We start from the raw sequence: 23,927 nt of genomic DNA on the forward strand, positions 1-23,927 counted from the left end.
AACATCTACAGGAGAGTGGAGAAGAACCAGGTGTCAGGGTGAAATTAACAGCTGTGTGACCTTGAGCAAGTTGCCTGACCTCTCTGACTCTCAGTTTCCTTCTTTGTCAAAATAGTATCAGTGAATCTGTTCTCTAATATATGGTGAAAATACCCTCCCTGAGGGCAGGTATTATTGTCTATTTTGTTTCCTGTTGTTTCACCATCACCTCATATAGTGCCTGGCACACGGCAGGTGCTCAAATATGTGTTGAGTAAATTAAATGAGATAATGCTTTTAAGTGCTCAGCACCCAAGAAATGAGAGCTGATTCAACAACACCCTACTCAATGACCACAGATATTTATTAAGCACCTCTTAACAGCCAGACCCTATTAGGTGCTGAGGACACAGCAGCAAATGAGACAGACAAGGCCCTTGCCTGCAGGGAACTTGCATTTGAATGGCAGAGATCTATAGTAAAGTAAGCTAAGGTCAGAGAGTACTAAGGGCTATGAAAGAAAATTTTTAAAGGATATTGAAGTGTGTTTTTCCAGCCTTTTGACTATGACTCACAGCAAGAAATATGTTTATCATGTGAACCAATGCACACATATGCATGTTTATTAAAAGGAAAAAAACAACTGTGGTGGACTGTCTGCACCAACATCTGCCAACAACTTCTCCCATTCATAGAATGCACATGTTGCTCCCCCATCAAGAGGTGGAGTCAAGGCTGGGTGTGGTGGCTCATGCCTGTAATCCCAGCACTTTGGGAGGCTGAGGGGGGTGAATTACTTGAGGTCAGGAGTTTGAGACCAGCCTGGCCAACACGGTGAAGGCCCTGTTTCTACTAAAAATATAAAAATTAGCCAGGAGTGGTGGCACATGCTTATAATCCCAGCCACTTGGGAGGCTGAGGCAGGAGAATCGCTTGAACCTGGGAGGTAGAGGTTGCAGTGAGCTAACATTGCACTACTGTACTCCAGCCTGGGTGACAGAGCAAGACTCCATCTCCAAAAGAAAAAGAAAAAGAAGTGGAGTCAAGACCCAGTGCAGAGGCTCACACCTATAAACCCAGAGGGAGGCCGAGGCTGGAGGATTGCTTGAGGCCAGGAGTTTGATACCTACCTGGGTAACAACAAAAAATAATAATAAAAAAAAAAGAAGTGAAGCCAGCTTCCACTTCCCTGTTTTTGTTTGTTTGTTTGTTTTAGAGACAGAGGCTCACTCAGTCACCCAGGCTGGAGTGCAGTGGTGTGATCAAACTCAATGAAGCCTTAAACTCCTAGGCTCAAGTGATCCTCCTGAAACTGGCCCAACACTCCCATAGACTGTTCTTTTGGATAAACGTGGACATTGACCCTTCTGCTATTAAAGCTGTATTTGTTTTATCTGAGGACCTTCAGGCCTCTCAAAAACAAGTACCCAAGCACTGAAATTCACCAGATCAGGGCATCGGATCCCTTCTTGCCCCTCCCTAGTTTTTGTTTTCCCACATGTTGTTACATTTCTTCCCTGCTATATAAACTCCTAATTTTAGTTGGCCAGGGAGTTGGATTTGAGTCTGAGCTCCCATTACTTCAGCTGCAGCACCCGATTAAATCCTTCTTCCTTGGCAATACTTGTCATGTCAGTGATTGACTTTCTGTGCGGCAAGCAGCAGGACCTAGTCTGAACCCCTGGTGTTTCAGTAACACTCCTGCCTTAGCCTCCCGAGTAGCTAGGACTACAGGCATGTGCTGCCACACCTGCTGATTTTTTCATTTTTTTGTAGAGATGGAGTCTCACTATGTTGCCCAGGCTGGTCTTGAACTCCTGGGCTCAAGCTCTCCTACTGCCTCAGCTTCCCAAGGTACTGGGACTATAGGCATGAGCCACCACACCCAGCCTCTCCTTCCCTTAAATCTGGGTGGCTCTTGTGATTTGCACTAGGCAATACGATGCAGTGGAAACAACTTTGTGCGTGTTCTGGGCTTCAGGCTTAAGGGAACTGGCAGCTTCCACTTTTGTGCTCTTGGTATCCAGAACCAGAAAGGAAGCTCAGTTCAGACAACTGAATGATGAGAGGCCACAGGAGAAGGAGAGCTCTCATATGAAGGAGAAGTGGCCACCAACACTAACATCCAGATCCAAGAGGGAGCCACCTTGGATGTTCTAGCCCCACATGGACCTCCAGGTGGATTCAGCCATATGAGTGATCCCAGGAGATACCACGTGGAGCAGAACTGCCCAGCTGAGCCCAGCTAACCCACAGACTTGTGAGAAAAAATGGTTACATATCAATAAATTTGGAGTAGTTTATTAAGAAGCAAAAAGTAGGCTGGGCATGGTGGCTCATGCCTGTAATCCCAGCACTTTAGGAGGCCGAGGCAGGCAGATCACTTGAGGTCAGGAGTTCAATACCAGCCTGGACAACATGGTGAAACCCCCGTCTCTACTAAAAATACGAAAAAGTTAGCTGGGAATGGTGGCTTGTGCCTATAATCCCAGCTACTCAGGAAGTTGAGGCAGGAGATTCGCTGAACCAGGGAGGTGGAGGCTACAGTCACCTGAGATTACACCACTGCACTCCAGCCTGGGCCACAGAGGAAGACTCCATCTCAAAAAAAAAAAAAAAAGCAAAAACATTTCTGACACAGTAATATTTACCCTCATTCTTGTGTGATATTTTCTGTTTTATTTCATTTCATTTTAAAAGAATGTTAATTGAGACCCACTAAATGGATTTCCATTCCCTCTAACAGGCCATGACCGACAGTCTGGAGAGCACAGTGATGGAGGGTGACTGGTGGGTTGGTTACTTTAAGTAAGAGGAACAGAAAAGACCTTGCTGGCTGGGCATGGTGCCAACGCAGGAGGATCATTTGAGCCCAAGATTTTGAGACCAGCCTGGGCAACATAGCAGGACCATTTTTCTACAAAAAAATTAAAAGTTAGCTGGGCATGGTGGTGGGTGTAGTCCCAGCTACTCAGGAGGTTGAGGAGGATCACTTGAGTCCAAGAGGTCAAGGCTGCAGTGAGCCATGATCATGCCACTGCACTCCAGCTTGGATTAGACCCTGTCAAAAAAAAAAAAAAAAAAAAAGAAGAAGAAGAAAAGAAAAGGAAGGAAAGAGAGAGAGGAAGGAAGGAAGGAAGGAAAGGACGGGGAGGAAAGGAAGGAAGGGAAGGAAGGGAATTTTTTTTCCAAAAAATAAATAAATAATTGAGATGAGATTCACATAACATAAAACCAACCATTTTAAAGGGAACAATTCCATGGTAATTAGTACATTAACATATATCGTACAACCACCACCTCTATCTATTTCCAGAACATTTTCATCACCTCAAAAGGAAATGCCTTTTTTTTTGGAGACAGAGTCTTGCTCTGTCACCCAGGCTGGAGTGCAGTGGTACGATCTGGGCTCACTGTAACCTCCACCTCCTGGGTTCAAGCAATTCTTCTGCCTCAGCCTCCCAATTAGCTGGGATTATGGGCCTGCATCACCACACCCAGCTATTTTGTTTTGTATTTTTAGTAGAGACAGAGTTTTGCCATGTTGGTCAGGTTGGTCTCAAACTCCTGACCTCAAGTGATCTGCCTGCTATGGGCTCCCAAAGTGCTGGGATTATAGGCGTGAGCCACTGCAGTCGGCCTCAAAAGGAAATTCTGTACTGATTAAGCCCTTGCTTTGCATTCTCCCCTCTGCCTGGCCCCTGGCAACCACCAGTCCACATTCTGTCTCTAGGGATTTGCCTATTCTGAGTATTTCATATAACAGGAGTCATACAATGGGTGGCCTTTTGCATTTGGCTTGTTTTGCTCAGCACCATGTTTTCAAGGTTCATATATGCTATAGCATGGACCAGTACTTCATTTCTTTTTATGGCTGAATAATATTGTACTGTATGTATATACCAAGATTTGTTTATTCATTCACCCATTTCCCATCATTTTGAGTCGATCATTTAATCTAGCGCTCTCATAGACCTCGATTTGACGTCATCAGCCCCAGGAGGATGAGAAGGTCTTGGCAACATGAAAGACAAAGCCAGTTTATGCCTTGCTGCTCTTGTCCCCTCCCACCAACCTTCTCCTGCATGACTCTCAGCTTCCTGATGGCCCAAAATGCAGCTCCACTGCCGGTTACCCTTAAGTACTCCCCCTGAATTCTATAAATACACCAAACGTTCAGCTGGGAAAAAAAGGAACTTGAAAGGCATCTGAAATGAAAATACACTTTTTTCCCCAGCATTGGCCAAGTGTTTTCTCTCCATCTTCCCCCTCTTAGATTTTGGGATAAGCGCTTGGATTTCAAACCATTAGCTGTACCTGGGTGTGAGAAGAGCTTCCTTGGCAAAGCCCTTCTAGGCAGAGAAGTCCAGGCACTGTGTTGATGTGGTCCCTCCCACACAGAAAATCCCTGTGCCTCCCACCTCAGCAGCCTGATTTATCGTTCTTTTGGTCTCTGCTGGGCCAGTTTGGAGCCAGTTTAGGAGGTTGATGAAAATGGCTTTGGAATCAGGCAGACCTATGTTTGAATTTGGCTCAGCCAGCTACCAGTTCTGCCACCTTGGGCCTCTGTTAACTCTCTAGGTCTCAATTTCCTTAATTATTAAATGGAAAAAAAATAATACTGTGGCTGGGTGTGGTGGTTCACGCCTGTAATCCCAGCACCTTGGGAGGCCAAGGTGGGAGAATTGCTTGAGCCCAGGAGTTCAAGACCAGCTTGGGCAACATAGTGAGACCCTGTCTCTAAAGAAAATGCAAAAATTAGCCAGGCATGGTGGTGCTCGCTTGTAGTCCCAGTTATTCAGGAGGCTGAAGCAGAAGGATCTCTTGAGCCCAGGAGGTCGAGGCTGCAGTGAGCCATGATCACACCACTGCACTCCAGTCTGGGTGACAAAGTGAGACTGTCTAGAAAAAGAAAAACAAAAAACTGTCCTTGCAGACTTGTTGTGAAGATTAAATGAGATTATATAGGTCCAGGCAGTGTGCCGAAATGAAATTAGGCCTAACTCACATAATGCCTGGAAATTCAGCTACAAGAGAGCAAGGGCAGCTTGGAAGACATGGGGCTGGATTTGCTGACCCCACAAGGCCTGACTGCCCATCACTTTGATTGTGTAATTTTATCTATAAAGTCAGTCTGCCCCTCCAGATCCACACTGCTGTCACCTTTTTAAAAATTAAATTAATTTTTTTTTTTTTTTTTTTTGAGACAGAGTCTCACTCTGTCACCCAGGCTGGAGTGGCGCAATCTTGACTCACTACAACCTCCATCTCCTGGGCTCAAGCGATTCTCATGCCTCAGCCTCCCAAGTAGCTGGGATTACAGGCACGTGCCTGCCTGGCTAATTTTTGTATTTTTAGTAGAGACGGGGTTTCACCACGTTGGCCAGGCTGGTCTTGAATTCCTTACCTCAGGTGATCTGCCCACCTCGGCATCCCAAAGTTCTGGGATTACAGATGTGAGCCGCTGTGCCTGGCCCCACTGCTGCCATCTTCCTCCTCCTCTTTGTCCAGGGAGGCGCATCTGTATGGATGACCTCAGGGGAGCTCCCTTTCCCTTTGGCTCGCTGTTGGGTTTAGTTAGTGAGGAGCCGGGCAAGAAGAGATCAGAGGATAGGAGAGTGGGATTGGGACTGGCTGTGTCAGAGGCTCTTGTTAGGCAACTGTCTCTGTAGGGCTGACCTGTCAGGCTTTTGGTGCTTGTCCTCTTCTCTTCCTGCTTCAGGCTTAGGAGCAGCAGTGGCTGCCTTTGGTGCTAGTCTCTTGGTTGCTCTAAATACTGTCCACACCTTTATAAATAGCCCTTTTTAAAGCTATCCTCAATTGCCCAGAGTGTGCCATCTTTATCCTGCCAGGATGCTGACTAATACAGAGGTTATCAGTTTTAGTCCATGACTCAGATTTGCAAGAGGAAGGACATTATTTTATAACCAACTGAAATCCAATTCTGAGCCCCCATTCTGCTAGGTTGGAGAGAAATGTAGTATCATTTTGAGCATCCTGGGGGATACCAAGTCCCTGGGCTCTTTTGCAGTGATGTAGCTTTGGGCAACACCTGCAGTCTTCTGTCAGTGGCCCACACTAGTGACTGCTTGGTCACCCATCCTCCCAGGCTGCGGGTCCTTTCAGGTCCAATGGCATTCATCCTTCCATGTCAGGCCTGCGACAAAGAAAGCTTTGATCAGACTGGAAGGAACTGGACTTACGGTGTGGCCTCCTTAGGGTATTTCTCCCTTCCCAGGAGCTGCTCTGGACTTATCAACTTGTGACCCTTCCCACTCTCCGTAACATCTGTCTTTTCTCTTCCTACTCTCGTTTTGTCTCATTTTGTTTTGTTCTGTTTTGTGTTGTTTTGAGACAGGGTCTCCCTCTGTTGCCCAGGCTGAAGTGCAGTGGCACAATCCTGGCTCACTACAGCCACAACTTCCTAGGCTCAAGGTATCCTCCAGCCTCAGCCTCCCCAATAGCCAAGACTACAGGTGCATGCCACCGCACCTGGCTAACTTTTCATTTTTTGTAGAGATAAGGGTCTCACTGTGTTGCCCAGGCTGGTCTCAAAACCTTGGACTCAAGTGATCCTCCCACCTTGGTCTCCCAAAGTACTGAAATTACAGGTCTCAACCTCCACACCCGGCCCCATCTTACTCTTGAAGGAACTCCCCTCTCCACTCCCTGCCTGAGGACAACCAGTACAATTGCCCCTAAAGACTTCAGTTTTTCACACGCTTACAGGGTCTGTAGGAAGTACAGATGTACTGAGCGAAGTACAGCTGGATTTTCAACCCGCAAAAGTCAAGGCAATAAAAATTGTTTCAAGAGGATAGGAAACAGAAGGAGTACACACATAAATTAAAATTTGAATAAATTCTGACACATATTTGAAGTATTTAGCAAAGTTCCTGACATGTAGTAAGCACTCAGTAAGTGATGATATAATGATAATTTCAGCCCACTAAGAATGTTAGGTGCATCCTGGCTATGCACAGTGGCTCACACCTGTAATCTCAGCACTTTGGGAGGCCAAGGTGGGTGGATCACTTGAGGTCAGGAGTTTGAGACCAGCCTGAGCAACATAGTGAGACCTCACCTCAGAAAAAAAAAAAAATTATCTGGATGTGGTGGCGCCACCTGTAGTCCCAACTTTTTGGAAGGCTGAGGCCAGGAGGTAGAGGCTGCTGTGAGTTATGATCATGCCACTGCACTCCAGCCTGGGTGACAGAGTGACACCCCATCACTGGAAAAAAAAGTTAGATGCATCCTGTGTTTCAATCCATACTGATAACCAAGGAGTTAATATGAATTGCGTATTATTTTGGCTATTCTACATTGCCCATTAATCTCATCAGCAATTTGCAGCCTTTGTGGAGCCTAGCACATTTGTAAATACAAAACCCATTTTATAAAAGTCATCTGAGAAAAATAATAGTACCAGGCACACATTTAAGAAGACCTCTGGAATCTCATCCATTTAAGTTGAGTGTTTCACATATTATTTATCTTTTTATCTTTCAAGAAAGCACATTCTGCTACTAAACATCCCCACAAGATTAAATTGTCAGAACAGAGACCATTTAGGATATCTGCAAAATGCAATTCAGGTTTCCATTCAAATTTAATTTGTTTCCTCTCCAAGTAACCTAGATGGCAAAGGCATTAAATGACAATTAATGGATAACAGAATAACCCACTTCTGAATTTGTTCCTGCGTCTGGGTCATTTTTCCCAGTTTTAAAAGAATGAGATAAAGTGGGCAGCCTGCAGAATAGCCCCAGATGGGATAGCATCTTGAATCCTGGCACTCACTGAATACTCGTGCAGAATCCAGAAATATCTCATGGTCAGGATGAAAGGTCTAAATTTAATACCAAAAACAGAAAATTGGCTTGGCTTCCCTGTACTCTGCACAGGAAAGTTCTTGTTTGGAAGTTCTGAAATGAGAAGAGGTTGGAGACATTTTATTCATGGCCATCATCAGATGTTTGTGGGGGATCCGGAGGGGTCTGCTGTCATCCCAAGACCTCGTTCGGCCCACAATGGAAGACCACATTGAAGAAAGATAATTCGTGGAAGGAAATCAGGGAGAAGCTTCTCATTGATACAGATGCTCTCTGCCATGAGTGCAGGCTCATTCCTTCCTCTTCTGGTTTTTGTTATGCCGCTTTCCAGATTTACCAGCCTTCCCTGACCACCTGTGTGGGAAATCTACTGGTCTGGTTTGCATAGCATCTCTATCTCTGATAAGAGGATCCAGCACCTCCTTTGGCTTAGGAAGGGTCTGACACACTTCAGACCAATGAGAGTGGGCCCTGGAAATTTGCTGGAACTATTGGATTAAAAGTTCTGCCTTTTTCTTTTTCTTTCTTTTGTTTTTTATTTGAGATGGGATCTCACTCTGTCACCCAGGTTGGAGTGCAGAGAAGTGATCATGGTTCACTCCTGCCTGGACCTCCTGGGCTCAGGTGATCCTCCCACCTCAGCTTCCTGAGTAGGTGGGACCACAGGTTCGCCCCACCATGCTCAGCTAATTTAAAAAAAAATTTTGTATAGATGGGGTCATGCTGTGTTGGCCAGGCTGGTCTCAAACTCCTAGACACAAGCATCCTCCCACCTCAGCTTCCCAAAGTGCTGGAATTCAGGGGTGAGCTACACTGCACCTGGCCTAGGTTCTACTTTTATGGGGACTGCTAGGCTGGTAGAACATAAGCCTATGGCTACTAGCAGCTCATTCAGAAAAAGGAGGGGTCAGAGACAGAGATGGAGGGAGAAAGAATATCCAGATGATATCATTGAGCTCCTAGGTCAAGCCGTACCTGAAGGTAGTAACATTCTTAGATTTCTGTGGCAGCCAAAGCAACTCCATCTTGGATGCTAATCCACCATGTTGATTTCTAATTAACCTCAGTTCCAGGAAGGTCACTAAGATTCCAAGTCTATCTACTGTTTATCTATTGTTCCTCGTTTAAGAGCACATACTCACTGTAAATCTTTCCCTTATGTCAAAGCAACCTTGATGTTATCATACTTATCATAAATCCTACCCTTAAGCATGTATCCTACACATCCCTTCTAAAGCACCTATACCCTTTCTCTGTGATATATAAGTTCTGGGTCTGGGAGGTGATGATTCTGGGACCCACCATCTTGTCTTGCTGTCACCTGAGACACAGACATGGCTTCTGTTCATAAGTCCCTATTAAATGTCTCTCTCTCTCTCTTTTTTCTTTTTTGATGGAGTCTTGCTCTGTCACCCAGGCTAGAGTGCAGCGGTACGATCTCGGCTCACTGCTACTCCTGGATTCAGGCAATTCTCGTGCCTCAGCCTCCCAAGTAACTGGGATTACAGGCATCTGCCACCATACCCAGCTAATTTTTGTTTTGTTTTGTTTTGTTTTGTTTTGTTTTGTTTTGGAGAGACAAGGTTTTACCATGTGGGCCAGGCTGGTCTTGAACTCCTGACCTCAAGTGATCCTCCTGCCTTGGCCTCCTAAAGTGCTGGGATTATGGGCATGAGCCACTGTGCCCAGCCTAAATGTCTCTTTCTAAGAAGCTGGATTTGTCAGCCTCTTTTTTTCACTTCTCAGCTTCCTCAGACCTTGGGAGTAGGTTTGCATAGGCCTGCTCACCTCAGAACAACTTCACAATTACATGAGATAAATCCTCTTCTCTTTATTTTTTATCTTATAACTAAACTGAGGCTTGAAAAATACACTTTATCAGGAGTAATTTCCCCCCTCTGAATAATCGGACCAAAGGTTCGAAACTGTGAATACTCCTTATTATCTACACAGTTAAATAAGGAGATAAGAAGGGGCAGCTTCAAGTTTTTCTCACCTCCTCCTCACCTCGCCTCACCCTCTCCTCCACTGGAAGATGGTGAACATTTGAAGCCCATCCATGCAAGCAGCATCTTGTTATCAGAGGGCTTCTGGTGAGAAACAGATTGGGGATTCTAGTGCTTTGGTAGCAAGGGATGAGTAGGTTTCAGTAACAGGTCCGTTACATTATAACCAAAAACTACTAAAGGCTCCACATCTTGGGTCCTGTAATCTACAACCATAGGTACCCAACAAGCCAAAAATTAACAAAAATCGAAAGGAAGAGACACTGTAAGAATGAATCCTTTCTGCAGTCCTGCTGATGTATATATCCTGCTCACCCAACCTAGGCAATGGAATCCTTATTCATAAGGGGGCGAAAGTGTGTATACAAATGTTCATAGCAGCATTATTCATAGTAGCAAAAAAGTGGAACCAACTCAAATGTCCAGGAATAGAAAATGCATAAACAAAATGTGGTCTATCCATAGAATGGAATTATTTGGCAATAAAAGGGAATGATGGGCCAGGCATTGTGGCTCACACCTGTAATCCCAGCACTTTGGGAGGCAGAGGTGGACAGATCATGTGAAGCTAGGAGTTCAAGACCAGCCTGGTCAACATGGCAAAACCCCGTCTGTACTAAAAATACAAAAAATTAGCCAGTTGTGGTGGCGCACACCTGTAGTTCCAGTTACTCAGGAGGCTGAGGCAGGAGAATCACTTGAACTCAGGAGGCTTGAACCCAGGAGGCAGTGGTTGCGGTGAGCCACGATTGTGCTACTGCACTCCAGCCTGGGAGACACAGGGAGACTCCATCTTAAACGACAACAACAACAACAACAACAACAACAAAAACCGAGAATGATGTATTGATCCATGTTACTACATGGATGAACCTTAAAAACATTATACTAAGCAAAAGAAGCCAGACACAAAAGACCACATTTTGTATGATTTCATTTATATGAAATGTCCAGAAAAGGCCAATCCATAGAGATGGAAAGTAAATTAGTGGTTGCCTAGGGCTGTGAAATGGGGAGCTTTTCATTGTGAGGGTGATAGCTGAAGGGTACAGGGTTTCTTTTTGGTGTAATAAAAATGTTCTGGGATTAGATAGTGGTGATGGTTGTATAACTTTATGAATATGCTAAAAGCCATTGAATTGTACACTTTTTTTTTTTTTTCAGACGGAGTCTCGCTCTGTCTCCCAGGTTTGAGTGCAGTGATGTGATCTTGGCTCACTGCAATCTCTGCCTCCTGGGCTCAAGTGATTCTCCTGTCTCAGCTTCTTGAGTAGCTGGGATTACAGGTGCCCACCACCATGTCTGGCTAATTTTATTATTATTATTTTTTTTGGTATTTTTAGTAGAGAAGGGATTTCATCATATTGACCAGGCTGGTCTTGAACTCCTGGCCTCAGGTGATCCACCCACCTTGGACTCCCAAAGTGCTGGGATTACAGGCATTAACCACCATGCCCAGCCTGAATTGTACACTTTAAATGAGTGAATTGTATGTATGTGAATTATATCTTAATAGCGCTGTTTCAAAAAGAGAGTGAGGAAGGAGTGGGAAGCTTTCAGAAAAGCTGTCACATATGGCTAGAACTTCCCGCCCTCTATTAAAAATGTCAAATATAGTTCAGCCAAAAGGCATTGTTGGGAGCTTACAGAGAAGACTCAACATAGCATCTAAGGAGGGAAAGAAAAGACTTCATGGGTGGCTCAGTTGGGAGGAGATCAGCAATGCCTCTGTTGTTGTGAAATTGTTGCTGAGAATTCCCTCTTAGACCCTTCAATGAATCCACCCAACGTTTTATCTTAAATGAATCAGGGGGCTGGGTGCAGTGGCTCACACCTGTAATCCAATCACTTTGGGAGGCTGAGACAGGAGAATTGCTTGAGCCCAGGAGGTGGAGGCTGCAGTGAGCTGGGATCGCACCACTACACTCCAGCCTGGGCGACAGAGTGAGACTCCATCTCCCAACACACACACACACACACACACACACACACACAGAATCAGGGAGTGGTAGCTAATCTTCCTTTGGCCTGGGGACCCAATATATGCAGGTCTCTTTTTTACTGTAAGTCGGAACGTAAATTTTTCAATATACAGATTCCAGGAAGCATGCTGACTGGCTTCAAGTTCTTCCCTGTGTTCCAGAGCAACCATATTAAGCATAAAATCTATTCAAGTTTTAGTCCAAAGAGTGGATCCTCTTGCTTATTTGAATTTAGACAGGATTGCAGTCTCATAACTGAAAGGTATAGTGTTTGTAGACCAGTGGCAACAGAGAGAGGAGGAACTAAAAGCTATTAGATAAACCACTCCTATCTAGGATTTCTATAGCCTATACCCATAAACCCTATAGAAGGTGCAAATCTAACCCATCTTTTCTTTCCTTTCCTTTTTTTTTTTTTTTTTGAGACAGAGTCTCACTCTCTTGCCCAGACTGGAGTGCAATGACATGATCTTGGCTCACTGCAACCTCTGCCTCCCAAGTTCAAGTGATTCTCCTGCCTCAGCCTCCCAAATAACTGGGATTACAGGCATGCGCCACCACGTCCAGCTAATTTTTGTATTTTTAATAGAGATGAAATTTCACCATGTTGGCCAGGCTGGTCCTGAACTCCTGATCGGAGTGATTGGCCCATCTCAGCCTCCCAAAGTGCTGGGATTACAGGCATGAGCCATCGTGTCTGGCAAACCATCTTATTTTAAAATTTTTATTTAACAAAATGTTTACTTCTTCTTTTTGTTTTTCTTTCTTTCTTTCTTTCTTTCTTTTTTAAAGACGGGGTCTCACTATGTTGCTCAGGCTGGACTTGAACTCCTGGGCTCAAACTATCCTCCCACCTCAGCCTTGCAGAGTGCTGAGATTACAGGCTTGAGCCAGTATGTACAGACTCATTTTTTAAAAAAGAAAAAACATAAATGTCTTCAGTGCTTCCCAATGTTGGGCACTGTTCTAATCACTTTACCCATATCAACTCACTTAATCCTCATGTCAACCTTATTGAGGAAGGTTTTATTATAGCCATGTTTTACAGATGAGGAAGGTTAGCAAGATGAAGAGAGGGTATACAATGGCAGATACAGAATTCAAACCCAGGTAGCCAGGGATGTCTCCTAACACACCCACCAGGATCGATGAATTATATAATCCTTTCTACAAATCTTGTATTGTTTCTCTCAGGATTACATAAGTTACTTAATTTTTTGAGGTTTTAAGTGTTGCCTCCCCTAATTGGTTGTGAGCGTTCTGTGGGGCAGGGCCAGTTTTAGTTTCTCTCCAAGAGCCCTGCAGGGTACCTACCCTTGATATTTCAACAGTCAGAGGGCAGCCAACAATGGGACTGTTCTTGGAGTGTTGTGTTGCCCCTGCCCAAAGCACTCTCCCTTTTCCTGTTTGGCTAATTTTTACTGATCTTTTTTAAGAGATGGGGGTCTCACTCTGTTGCCCAGCCTGGAGTGCAGTGGTACCACTCCAGGCCAATTTTTACTTTTAATTTTTTGTAGAGAAAGGGTCTTGCTCTGTTACCCAGGCGGGTCCTGAACTCCTGGGCTCAAAGTTATCTTGTTGCCTTGGCCTCTCAAAGTGCTGGGATTACAGGTGTGAGCCACAGTGCCAGGCCTAATTTTTACTGATCCTTAAACATCACTCCATTTGACAGAAGCTTTCCCGGTGGTATGGCCCCTTTGGCACCTCCCTCCTCAAATAAACTTGAGGCCCTTAATCTGGGCTCCTAATCATTGGCTTCTCTTGTTACAGAATTTATCTCAGTTGTATTGGTGTTGCCCCTTTAATAATCTCTGCCAGCACTAGACTGTCAGCTCCATGAGGGCAGGGGCCAGGTACGTCCTGCTTTTCTGCATTCCCAGCAGCACGTACAGTACAGGGCATATAGGAAATGCCTAATACGTAATCTGTTATTTTTTGTTGCGGTAGGTCTGATGCTAAAGCTATAGTTGGTTTCTCCTATGCTGTTTGAGCAGGCAACTAAGTTTTCAAGGTATCAATAATTTGATTTTTTTTTCCTTCTCTTTCTTTCGTTGCCAGCTGATATCACAAAGTATCATGGTCTCTAGTCTAATAGAGATTGGTTCAAAATACTATTTGCCAACTAAAGTCTCCCACAAACCCGCTAGTGCAAATTCCAGTAGACTTTTAAACCTCATCAGTGACTGGGCACAAAGATCTCCCTGCCTCCTGCATGGGATGTGAACTCCATGAAGACCACAAGGATTGAATTTATTTCTGCAGGCACCTAAAGAGAGCCCACTCAGAAGCCAAAGGAACCTCAGGACACTTAGTTCTCCTGCACCCCCTTTCAGGCTCTCAGCATATTCAAAACGTACTGGGTTAAAAAAAATTAATTCCCAGTTCAGGTAATGTGGCCCAGTAATGTGACACAGAAGCTGAAATCTCTATGATGAATGTGTCTTCTTTTAATCCTGCCAGAGCCTCACTACAATTGTTCCTATGCATAACCTAATTTGGAGATTCTTATGTCAAAAACCTAAATTTGAAGCACAGGCCAAATGCTTGCTCATCCCAACCCCTCTACCACCCAGCCCTGCCTCAAAAACAAACAAAAATCATCACCTACGTTTGGCGCATGAATGCATGCATGAATGAATAAATGAATGAATGAATGAAACAGCACACGCATTTAACATAGGTTAATCATGCAGACAGTATTTTGTAAACTGCGAAATACAGGACTTTCGGGAAGGTTATTGTAGCGCGTCTAGGTCGGAATAACAGTCCCAAAGGGCCAACTTGGCAAGTAAGCCCAGCGCCTGTCAGACCCTAACCGACCCAGGCCCCGCCCCCAGCTCGCGCGCGCGCCCGGTTCCCCGGAAGTGACGTAACTCCACGGCCTAGCAACCGTTGCCAAGGAGCTCGACTCTAGGAGCCGTCTAGAGCCCGGGCGCCTCCTGGGGGGTGGGGAAACGGTTTCGTGAGGAGGATTTGAGGTAACCTCGCCAACTCGCGGTCGGAAACTCCCCTGAACCCCGAAATAGGAGAGTAATCCCGTCCTCTCTCGATCCCGATGCAGCACCTCGCAAGTGGAAGGGGTAGTCGCGGTTAAGCCCTCGGATAGGGGATCGGGGCCCTGCTGGGATTCGCGCGGATCCAGGCCGCTCCCGGGCGGGGTGTACTGTCGAGCGGCCCAGGGCAGCCCCCGCTAGAGGCCCGGTTGGGAGTGGGGTCCCCTGTAACCCTGTCCCGAGCTCGAGGAGGGGGACACTATTTCTGGGACTCCCAGGAGGCTGCGGGTCGGCGCTCGTGCCAGCCTGCGACCCGGGCAGCACGGTTTCTGTCCCAAATTGTGCCAGAGAACACGCACGTCCTGGTTTTCATTGTTCCCCGCCCCCTGCGACTCGTTTGTGGGTGAGTGCTTGGGAATTAGCGCGGCGACTTCGCGCTAGAAGAGGGACAGTAATTGCTTTTGCTAATTTTAGAGCGCAGAGCCCTCTGGGCACAGGTAGCCTGCCTGTTCAGTACACCTTTGTCCTTATTGAGTGACCATTTGCAGGCTGGTGGGCGACTTGGGGGGAACCCAACTAGTTTATTTTGCCTTCCTGGAAACGTTGTACTGGTTTATCCAGTTTTTTCTTTTTTTTTAAGGGAAAAAAGAATAGACCTATAGATACTTTCTAAATCATTTAAAATGAAATATATATTTCTGCACGCAAAGATTATGATGTGGACTTTTACTTAAAATACTTTAAACAATGGAAAACTTGCACTTCCAATGTGGATTTTAAAAAAAGAAACTTATTTAAAGGTTTTCCTTTTATAGCTTAAAGGAAACCTCAGATTTATTATAAGCCATGGTGGTTATCCTTCCTATCCTCTTTTGACTTATTTCTTAGCAATAATAATTATTTGTGCATAATTTTTCATCATGGTGGAGAAATGATCATATCCTTTTTTCCTTTTTTTTTTTCTTTTTGTTGAATGGGAGTCTTGCTCTGTCCCCTGGGCTGGAATGCAGTGGCCCGATCTCGGCTCACTGCAACCTCCGCGTCCCGGGTTCAAGCGACTCTTTTGCCTCAGCCTCCTTGTAGCTGGGACTACCGGCGCCCGCCACCACACCTGGCTAATTTTTGTATTTTTAGTAGAGACTGGGTTTCACCATGTTGGCCAGGCTGGCCTCGAACTCCTGACCTCAAGTGATCCGCCTGCCTAGGCCTCCCAAAGTGCTGGGATTACAGGAATGAGTGACAGCTCCCAGCAGCAATTTATTTTTAAATTTATTCTTAATCGTTAAAGTTAAAGCATTTACCTAGGTAAAGCTGTTTCAGCAGTTAAGAAATCAGATATTCAATTTTTTAAAAAGTTACGATCTTTCTCACTGCCAGCCTGATTTCCTTTAGATTTAGGCTTATGTTGTTTCTGGCCTTTTGCCTGTGAAAAAGTTTATTCAAGCTAGTGGAAGGAATCACCGTTTTAGACAGTGGATGTTCAAAAATGGAATTGGACACAGATACGGAATTTACAGTTTAGCAGGGAAGAGAAGATGTGTACCTAAAGAACTAGCACAAGATCAAAAGTCATGCTAGGAGAGAAGCACAGTTTAAGTGTGGTCAGCTATGGAGGACAGGTGTTGGCACTGCTGCAGAACCTGGAGGATAGCTTGAGAAAGATTTCCTGGGGGAACTGGCATTTGGTGGGCATGGCTTGAAAGATGGTTGGGGGGTTTGCACCTCTCGAGATGAAGGAGGGGTGAGCAGTCATTTTAGGCAGAGGAAGCAACATTAACTAAAGGCAGAGTGATAGAAAAACTAAGGAGCAGTGACTGTTTCAATAGGCTGAACTTTGAAGGGGTAGAAAGGTAACAATTTGGAAATAAAGTTGGAAAGGGATAAGTTATGCCAGATCATAAAGAGTCTCAAAATCCAAGAAGTTTGAGCTGTATTTTGTGTGCGATAAGGAGCCTACAGATGATTTGGAATGGGAAGAGGTGGAGACCAGAGAACAAGAGGCTGTTGCCTCATTGAAGGCCAAAGGAAATGAAGGCCTGAGTTACTCTAGGGTGGCAGAGTGGATGCCTACTGGCCACACCAATAACAGAAATGGATGAAGGGTACTTGAAGTGTGCAGCTTCTATTCAGCTGCAGTTGGTTGTGGGCATACACAAATGTGGGCCCACGGTTGCCAGATCTGATTTTCAAGAGAAACTGGAAATATAGATTTTAAAGTAAAAATCTCTCAATATTTTTTGGGAGATTTGGGAGAAACATCTGTTAGGCTTGCAGACAGGCTCCTAAAAATTAGGAGCATATTTAATTCCTGGGTAGAAATTATGCACCTGCATGGGAAAGATGTTGATGTAGGTGGGATTTATTATTCATTTGTCCACATTAACTCAGATGATTACTGTTACACCAGATGCATGTACAAAGCATTTGATGTTAAAATTAACAGTATATACTGCAGTTTTCATAATAAAGCCATTATACTTGGATTTCTTTCAACAAAATAACCCTTTTCACAGCATTTTGTATGTCATGCAGACTTATACTTTTCATGCCTACGTTGTGTGAACTTAATTCTGGTTTTTACCCAGGACTTTTGTTACCAGTATTGAGGATTTTTTTTCTATTTTTACTTTTTAGTTAAAATTATAAGACCTAATTATGAGTGATCAAATTAAATTCATTGTGGACAGTCTCAATAAGGAGCCCTTTAGGAAGAACTATAATTTAATCACGTTTGATTCCTTGGAGCCAATGCAACTATTACAAGTTCTCAGTGATGTTCTGGCTGAGATTGACCCAAAGGTAAGAGTTTTCTCTTTCTTTTTGATGGGTAGCAGAAAGCCAGTTTCTGCCTCTAAATAGTTGTGAGTCTTGGGCAAATTATTTAACCTCTCTGAGCCTTATTTTCCATGTCTGTAAAGTAATAGTAAATGATGCATAACATTTCTCTGCTAGCTCAAAAATAAATTATCTATTAGTACCTTATTTAGAAATTATTTCTCTACTTCCAGACATAAATAGGTTTGGTTAGGGAATGAAAATGCTTTTACAAAAGGTTTTATTGTATTGCAAGTTAGTTCATGTCTCTCATACACTGGTCCATTCCACTGGATACTTTTTTTGAAGCTTAACATTCTTAATATGAATCTTGATCTGACTTGGGTGTACCCTCACTTGGAATCTGGGGACCTCCATCCTTAATCTGTTTTATGAAGAGACCATTGTGCTGTTAAGCTCTAGCAGAACAATTTTGTCAGTGAGTTTAAATATTGTCCTTTGTTACGTATACAGCAATAACATATTTTTTTTTCAATTTCTTTGTTAGCAACTTGTGGATTTAAGAGAGGAGATGCCAGAGCAGACAGCCAAACGAATGTTGAGCCTTCTTGGTATTCTTAAATACAAACCTTCAGGAAATGCCACAGACATGTAAGAATCTGATCACGTATTGAGTTTTTAAAATTATGCTTTAATATCCAAACCTTCATATACTGCACTCAATCTTTTTAGGTAATACCTGGTTTCCCTCATTTGATGGCCTAAGAACATCACTGAGTTTCAAAATAATCTTAAACCTTCTATAACCAAACTCAGAAGTCTTAAGTGGATCAGTTCTTTCCCTTAATCAAGCTGTCTGGTAAATCCACTATACCATTTTATCCTTTATCTGCCATCCTAGATAAAAACAGCTTAAACACAACTTACTTGGATACACCAATGAGATATTGAGAGCCTGATTTTTCTAATTTTCTAACTAATGTACAGACTGACTTTAGAATAGCCTTGGGGCCATGCATGGTAGCTCACGCCTGTAATCCTAGCACTTTGAGACGCCAAGGTGGGAGGATCGCTTGAGCTCAGGAGTTCGAGACCAGCCTGGGCAACATGGCGAAATGCTGTCTCTACAGAAAAATACAACAGCAGAAAATCAGCTGGGCATGGAGGTTGGTGCCTCTAGTCCCAGCTACTTGGGAGGCTAAGGTGGGAGGATCACCTGAGCCAGGAGGTTAAGGCTTCGGTGAGCTGTGTTATGCTCCAGCCTGGGCAATAAAGTGAGACCCTGTCTCAAAAAAAAATAAAATTCCTTGGGTTTATCTTTTTTAAAAAGTTGCAGAAAGCAATTTGGACATTGTAAATCAGCTTTTGAGAAAATGCTGTCTCTCTTCAAAGTTTACTGTTAAGTGTGTGTGTGTTTGTGTGTGTTTCTCTCTTAGGAGTACTTTTCGTCAGGGTTTGGTGATTGGAAGTAAACCTGTAATTTACCCAGTGCTCCACTGGCTTCTTCAGAGGACTAATGAACTGAAGAAAAGAGCATATTTAGCTCGTTTTTTAATAAAACTTGAGGTACCAAGTGAGTTTCTTCAGGATGAAACTGTGGCTGACACCAATAAACAGGTAAACAATACATAAATGGTACATTGAAACTGTAATGGATTTCAAGGTGTACATATTCAAATACATGTTACTCTTTTTTTCATTTGCTGTCTTTATAGTTCCAAGTGGCACAAGAAGATAAAACTGTATCAGCTAATGTTCAACTATGGCCACATCTCAAGATAATGGCTTTTGCGCACAAATACTATTTTAGTGATAGGAGTATGTGAATAGGAAAAAAACAAACCTGATACTAAGATTTTAGAATAATTTATTACTTAGCAGTTGTGGGTAAATAGGATCCTGGGTTAAGTCTGCACAGCACTTTGTTCATCAGTAAGGTGACTACATAGTTTTTTATCCAAATTAGAGAGAAACAGACTATCATAACATTTAAACACCAAGAAAAATGGTTTAAATTGACACTATCCCAGGCAAATTGGGACATGTGAGCTCCTGGAAAGAAGCAGGCAAAGAACCTAGGCTGGCAGTCTCAAAGGACTTCCTAATCAGACAAAGCGTAGAGATAGATTCCGGAGTTTGAAATCTCAGTGCATCTTTCTCGCCAGAGTTTTGGAGTAACATTAGGTTCTGGCATAAGGTCTTAAAGCTCTTGAGTACTGAAGATTCTGGCTGGTCTGGCTTCTGATCCTGAGATCCCTGAGTACATTGCTGGCCAAAGAAAGTAGAGAGAAAGTAATTAGGCTTAGATTTAAAAGGACTTTGATTTTTTTTTTTTAAGTGCTTCTGTTCAGTGTTTCACACTTTTATTCCACAGCACTTACATAGACTGATTTGTGCCAAATTGTTGTGAACAGTTTGTCAATCTGTTTTTCCCAATATATTCTGAGGCTCATAGAGACAGGTGTAATGTCTTACCCATCTTTATTTTCTTCCAGACTTTGTATAGTCACTTCTAATGTGGGCTCAATATTTAGATTGAATCACAGTAACCAACTGAATATTTTTATTTTTATCCATGTATTTTGCTATTTTGGGTGGACATGGCAGTAACTCAAAATAGAGTCAATATTGATCTCTTAAGACAGTATTTATGCAAATAATTATGTCAGATGTCACAGCAGATGCCATGGGAGAAGCACAGCAGAATGAGACCACCTGTCCTTACCTTTGAATATTTTACACAATGTGGGAAATAGAGAAGTGTAAATGTGTACTTTCTCCTTCTTAGGCTCCCACCATCAATAAATCTGATAAAAATTAATTTATCTAGAGGAAGTTGATTAAGTCTTTTTTTTTTTTTTTTTTTTTTCCAAGACAGAGTCTTGCTCTGTTGGCCAGGCTGGATGGAGTGCAGTGGTGCGATCTCGGCTCACTGCAACCTCTGCCTCCTGGGTTCAAGCGATTCTCCTGCCTCAGCCTCCCAAGTAGCTGGGATTACAGGTGCCCACCACCACACCCAGCTAATCTTTGTATTTTTAGTAGAGATGGGGTTTCACTATGTTGGCCAGGCTGGCCTTGAACTCCTGACCTCGTGATCCGCCCAACTTGGCTCCCAAAGTGTTGGGATTACAGTCGTGAGCCACAGTGCCCGACCTGATTAAGTCTTTGCTAAATATGCTCAGCTAGTTAATGAAATAATTAATGGTAATAAAGACATACTTGTTCTTGAAGCATATCTGACAGGTATCTCTCTGTCTCTCTCTCTCTCTATATATATACATTATATATATGAGAAAGAGATATACACACAATGATTTACAGTGTATAATGATTTACACATTTAGCCAGTCATTTCAGGAATCCTAATGAAAATACATATTATCTTTTGGAATGAAGAGTCTTATAATTAATAATTTATAGATTTGTAAGATATGATCAATCAAGAAAAATATTATTCCTGTCATTCCCCATCAAAATAACTTTTTGGCCAGGCATAGTGTCTCATGCCTTTAATCCTAGCACTTTGGGAGGCCAAGGCAGGCAGATTGCTTGAGCTCAAGAGTTGGAGACCAGCCTGGGCAACATGGTGAAACGCATCTCTACAAAAAATTTAAAAAATTAGCCCGGCATGGTGACATAAGCTTGTAGTCCCAACTACTTGGGAAACTGAGGTGGTAGGATCACCTAAGCCCAGGGAGGTCGAGGCTGCAATGAGCTGTGATCGCACCACTGCACTCCAGCCAGGGTGACAGAGTAAGACCCTGTCTCTAAAACAACAACAACAAAAAGACTATTTTAAAAAATGTTTAGGTAACAGGATTTTTTTCATTCATTCAATTACTTTTCTTTATTTGAGACAGAGTCTCGCTCTGTCACCCAGGCTGGAGTACAGTGGCACGATCTCGGCTTACTACAATCTCCGCTTCCCAGGTTCAAGCAATCTCCTGCCTCAGCCTCCTGAGTAGCTGGGATTACAGGTGTGTGCCACTGTGCCCAGTTAATTTTTTGTATTTTTAGTAGAGATGGGGTTTCACCATGTTGGCCAGGCTGGTCTTGAACTCCTGACCTCAAGTGATCCATCTGCCTCAGTATCCCAAAGTGCTAGGATTACAGGTGTGAGCCACCGCACCTAGCCCATTCAACTACTTTATATTAAACACCTCCATGGGTTATGCACTGTGCTAGGCCCCAGGGATACAAGGGTGTACACAATGAATATGATTCTTTTCCTCTTGGCTCTCACTATATGATGGAGGGAGACAGACAGGAAATCATAATAGTCAGTTATAATTGTACATGATATCTACTCTGATAAGATAGGTAAAGAGCCAGAGAAGGCTTCCCTGAGAATAGTGGAATCTATGTGAAGACTTGAAGGATGAATAGGAGTTGCTTAAGTTATGGGTGAAGGAGTCATAGATGTATAAGCTGGACATGAGAGCTTGGAATGTTCCGGGACTCAGACATCAACATAGCTAGAGTGTAGAGTGTGAAGTAGGAAAGTAACCAGAAATGAAGATAGAGAAGTATTTAGTGTTAAGATGGTAGAGATGTACTTTTTTGTATCCTATATAAATGTATAAGGATATGTTTTTGTGTTTTTAATGGTGTTCTTACAATGACTTGTTATTGCTGTAAGTTAATAGATAACCTGATTAAGAAAACTCTATGGCTCACGCCTGTAATCCCAGCACTTTGGGAGGCCAAAGCAAGTGGATCACGAGTCAGGAGTTCAAGACCAGCCTGACCAACATGGTGAAACCCCGTGTCTACTAGAAATACAAAAATTAGCCAGGCGCGGTGGCACATGCATGTAATCCCAGCCACTCAGGAGGCTGAGGCAGGAGAATCGCTTGAACCCAGGAGGCGGAGGTTGCAGTGAGCCGAGATTGTGCCACTGCACTCCAGGCTGGGTAACATAGCAAGAGTCTGTCTCAAAAAAAAAAAAAAGAAAAAAAGAAAACTCAACTGGATCTAGTTATTAGTTTACAATTTATTAACTTATTCTTTTAGTATGAAGAGTTAATGGAAGCCTTTAAAACTTTGCATAAAGAATATGAGCAGCTCAAAGCATCTGGATTTTCTACAGCAGAAATAAGAAAGGTAAAGGAAAGAAAACATAGTAACAATTTTTTGGGGATTTGAATAATATTGGATTTAGCATTTTTGTTTTTAATTAATTCAGTATGAGTCTTAAGACTATATGGAGACTGTGATAGCAAATGGTACATTTTACTTTGTGGGACCTTTGGTAGTTCCTTACTGATGAAATTGATGAGACTGGGGTAAATTCACAATGCGTAGTTCCTTATAGTACGGAAGAAAAGTGATATATGTCCATCTACTATTCCTCCATTATGTCCTGTAAGTAAACCACAATAATGACAAGAACCTAGAGTCTGTATTTTAATTTCATTCATTATTACTAAAGTTTTCTCTCTCTTTTTTTTTTTTTTTTTTTTTTTTTTGAGACAGGGTTTCACTCTGTTAACCAGCCTGGAGTACAGTGATGTGATCACAGCTCACTGCAGTCTCTACATCCCAAGTTCAAATGATCCACCTGCCTGAGCCTCCTGAGTAGCTGGGATTACAGGCAGGCACCACCATGCCCAGCTAATTTTTGTATTTTTTTTGTAGTGACGGGATTTTGCCATGTTGCCCAGGTTGGTCTTGACCTCTTGGGCTCAAGCTATCCTCCTACCTTGGCCTCTCAAAGTACCGGGATTATAGGCATGAGCCACTACTGCAACTAGCTTCTATTTCTTGTTTAATCATATTTTCTAAATTTTCTACGAAGCATATGTTCAGGAGTACTTTAGTAGGCCAGGTGTGGTAGCTCATGCCTGTAATCCAAACACTTTGGGTGGCTGAGGCTGGAGGATCATTTGAGCCCAAGAGTTTGAGACCAGCTTGGGCAAGATGGCAAGATTCTGTCTCAAGAAAAAAAAATTAGCAGGCATGGTGGTGCTCGCCTGTAGTCCCAGCTACTCAGGAAGCTGAGGCAGGAGGATCACTTGAGCCTAGGAGTTCAAGGCTGCAGTGAGCTGTGATCATACCACTGCACTCTAGGTGGGTGACAGAGTGAGTCTTTGTCTCAAAAATAAATAAATAAATAAATAATAATTCACTCATAATCTCATTCTCTAGAGACAACTATGGTTTGACATTTTGATAAATATATTTAAATCTTTTTCTTGGTATTCTGTAGATAAATGTTGTAATCTGCCTCTTTCAAGTAATGTCATATCATGACTTTTTCTCTTGTCATTAAACATTCTTCTGCATAATTTTTAATGACTTTCATTGTATTATGCAGTAATTTATTTAACAATCCTCATACATTTTGGTCATTTCGAAATT

General features: G+C 43.2%; 1 protein-coding gene across 8 annotated transcripts in view; it reads left to right on the forward strand.

Moving 5' to 3' along the window:
• The first annotated feature begins 14,668 nt into the window (after positions 1–14,668).
• IFT81 (intraflagellar transport 81) overlaps positions 14,669–23,927 on the forward strand; it is an 89,488-nt gene continuing 80,229 nt past the window's right edge. For 2 of the 8 annotated variants that reach the window (XM_050749717.1, XM_050749720.1), the window contains exons 1-5: positions 14,675–15,195; positions 17,427–17,591; positions 18,115–18,218; positions 19,004–19,184; positions 22,581–22,670. In XM_050749717.1, coding sequence (XP_050605674.1) covers positions 17,448–17,591; positions 18,115–18,218; positions 19,004–19,184; positions 22,581–22,670 — 519 coding nt within the window. In that variant the 5' untranslated portion in view covers positions 14,675–15,195; positions 17,427–17,447. The other 6 variants (XM_050749722.1, XM_050749723.1, XM_050749715.1 and 3 more) reach the window with 5 other exon arrangements.

The sequence above is a fragment of the Macaca thibetana genome, chromosome 11, assembly GCF_024542745.1.
Source record: "Macaca thibetana thibetana isolate TM-01 chromosome 11, ASM2454274v1, whole genome shotgun sequence".
Taxonomy (NCBI): domain Eukaryota; kingdom Metazoa; phylum Chordata; class Mammalia; order Primates; family Cercopithecidae; genus Macaca; species Macaca thibetana.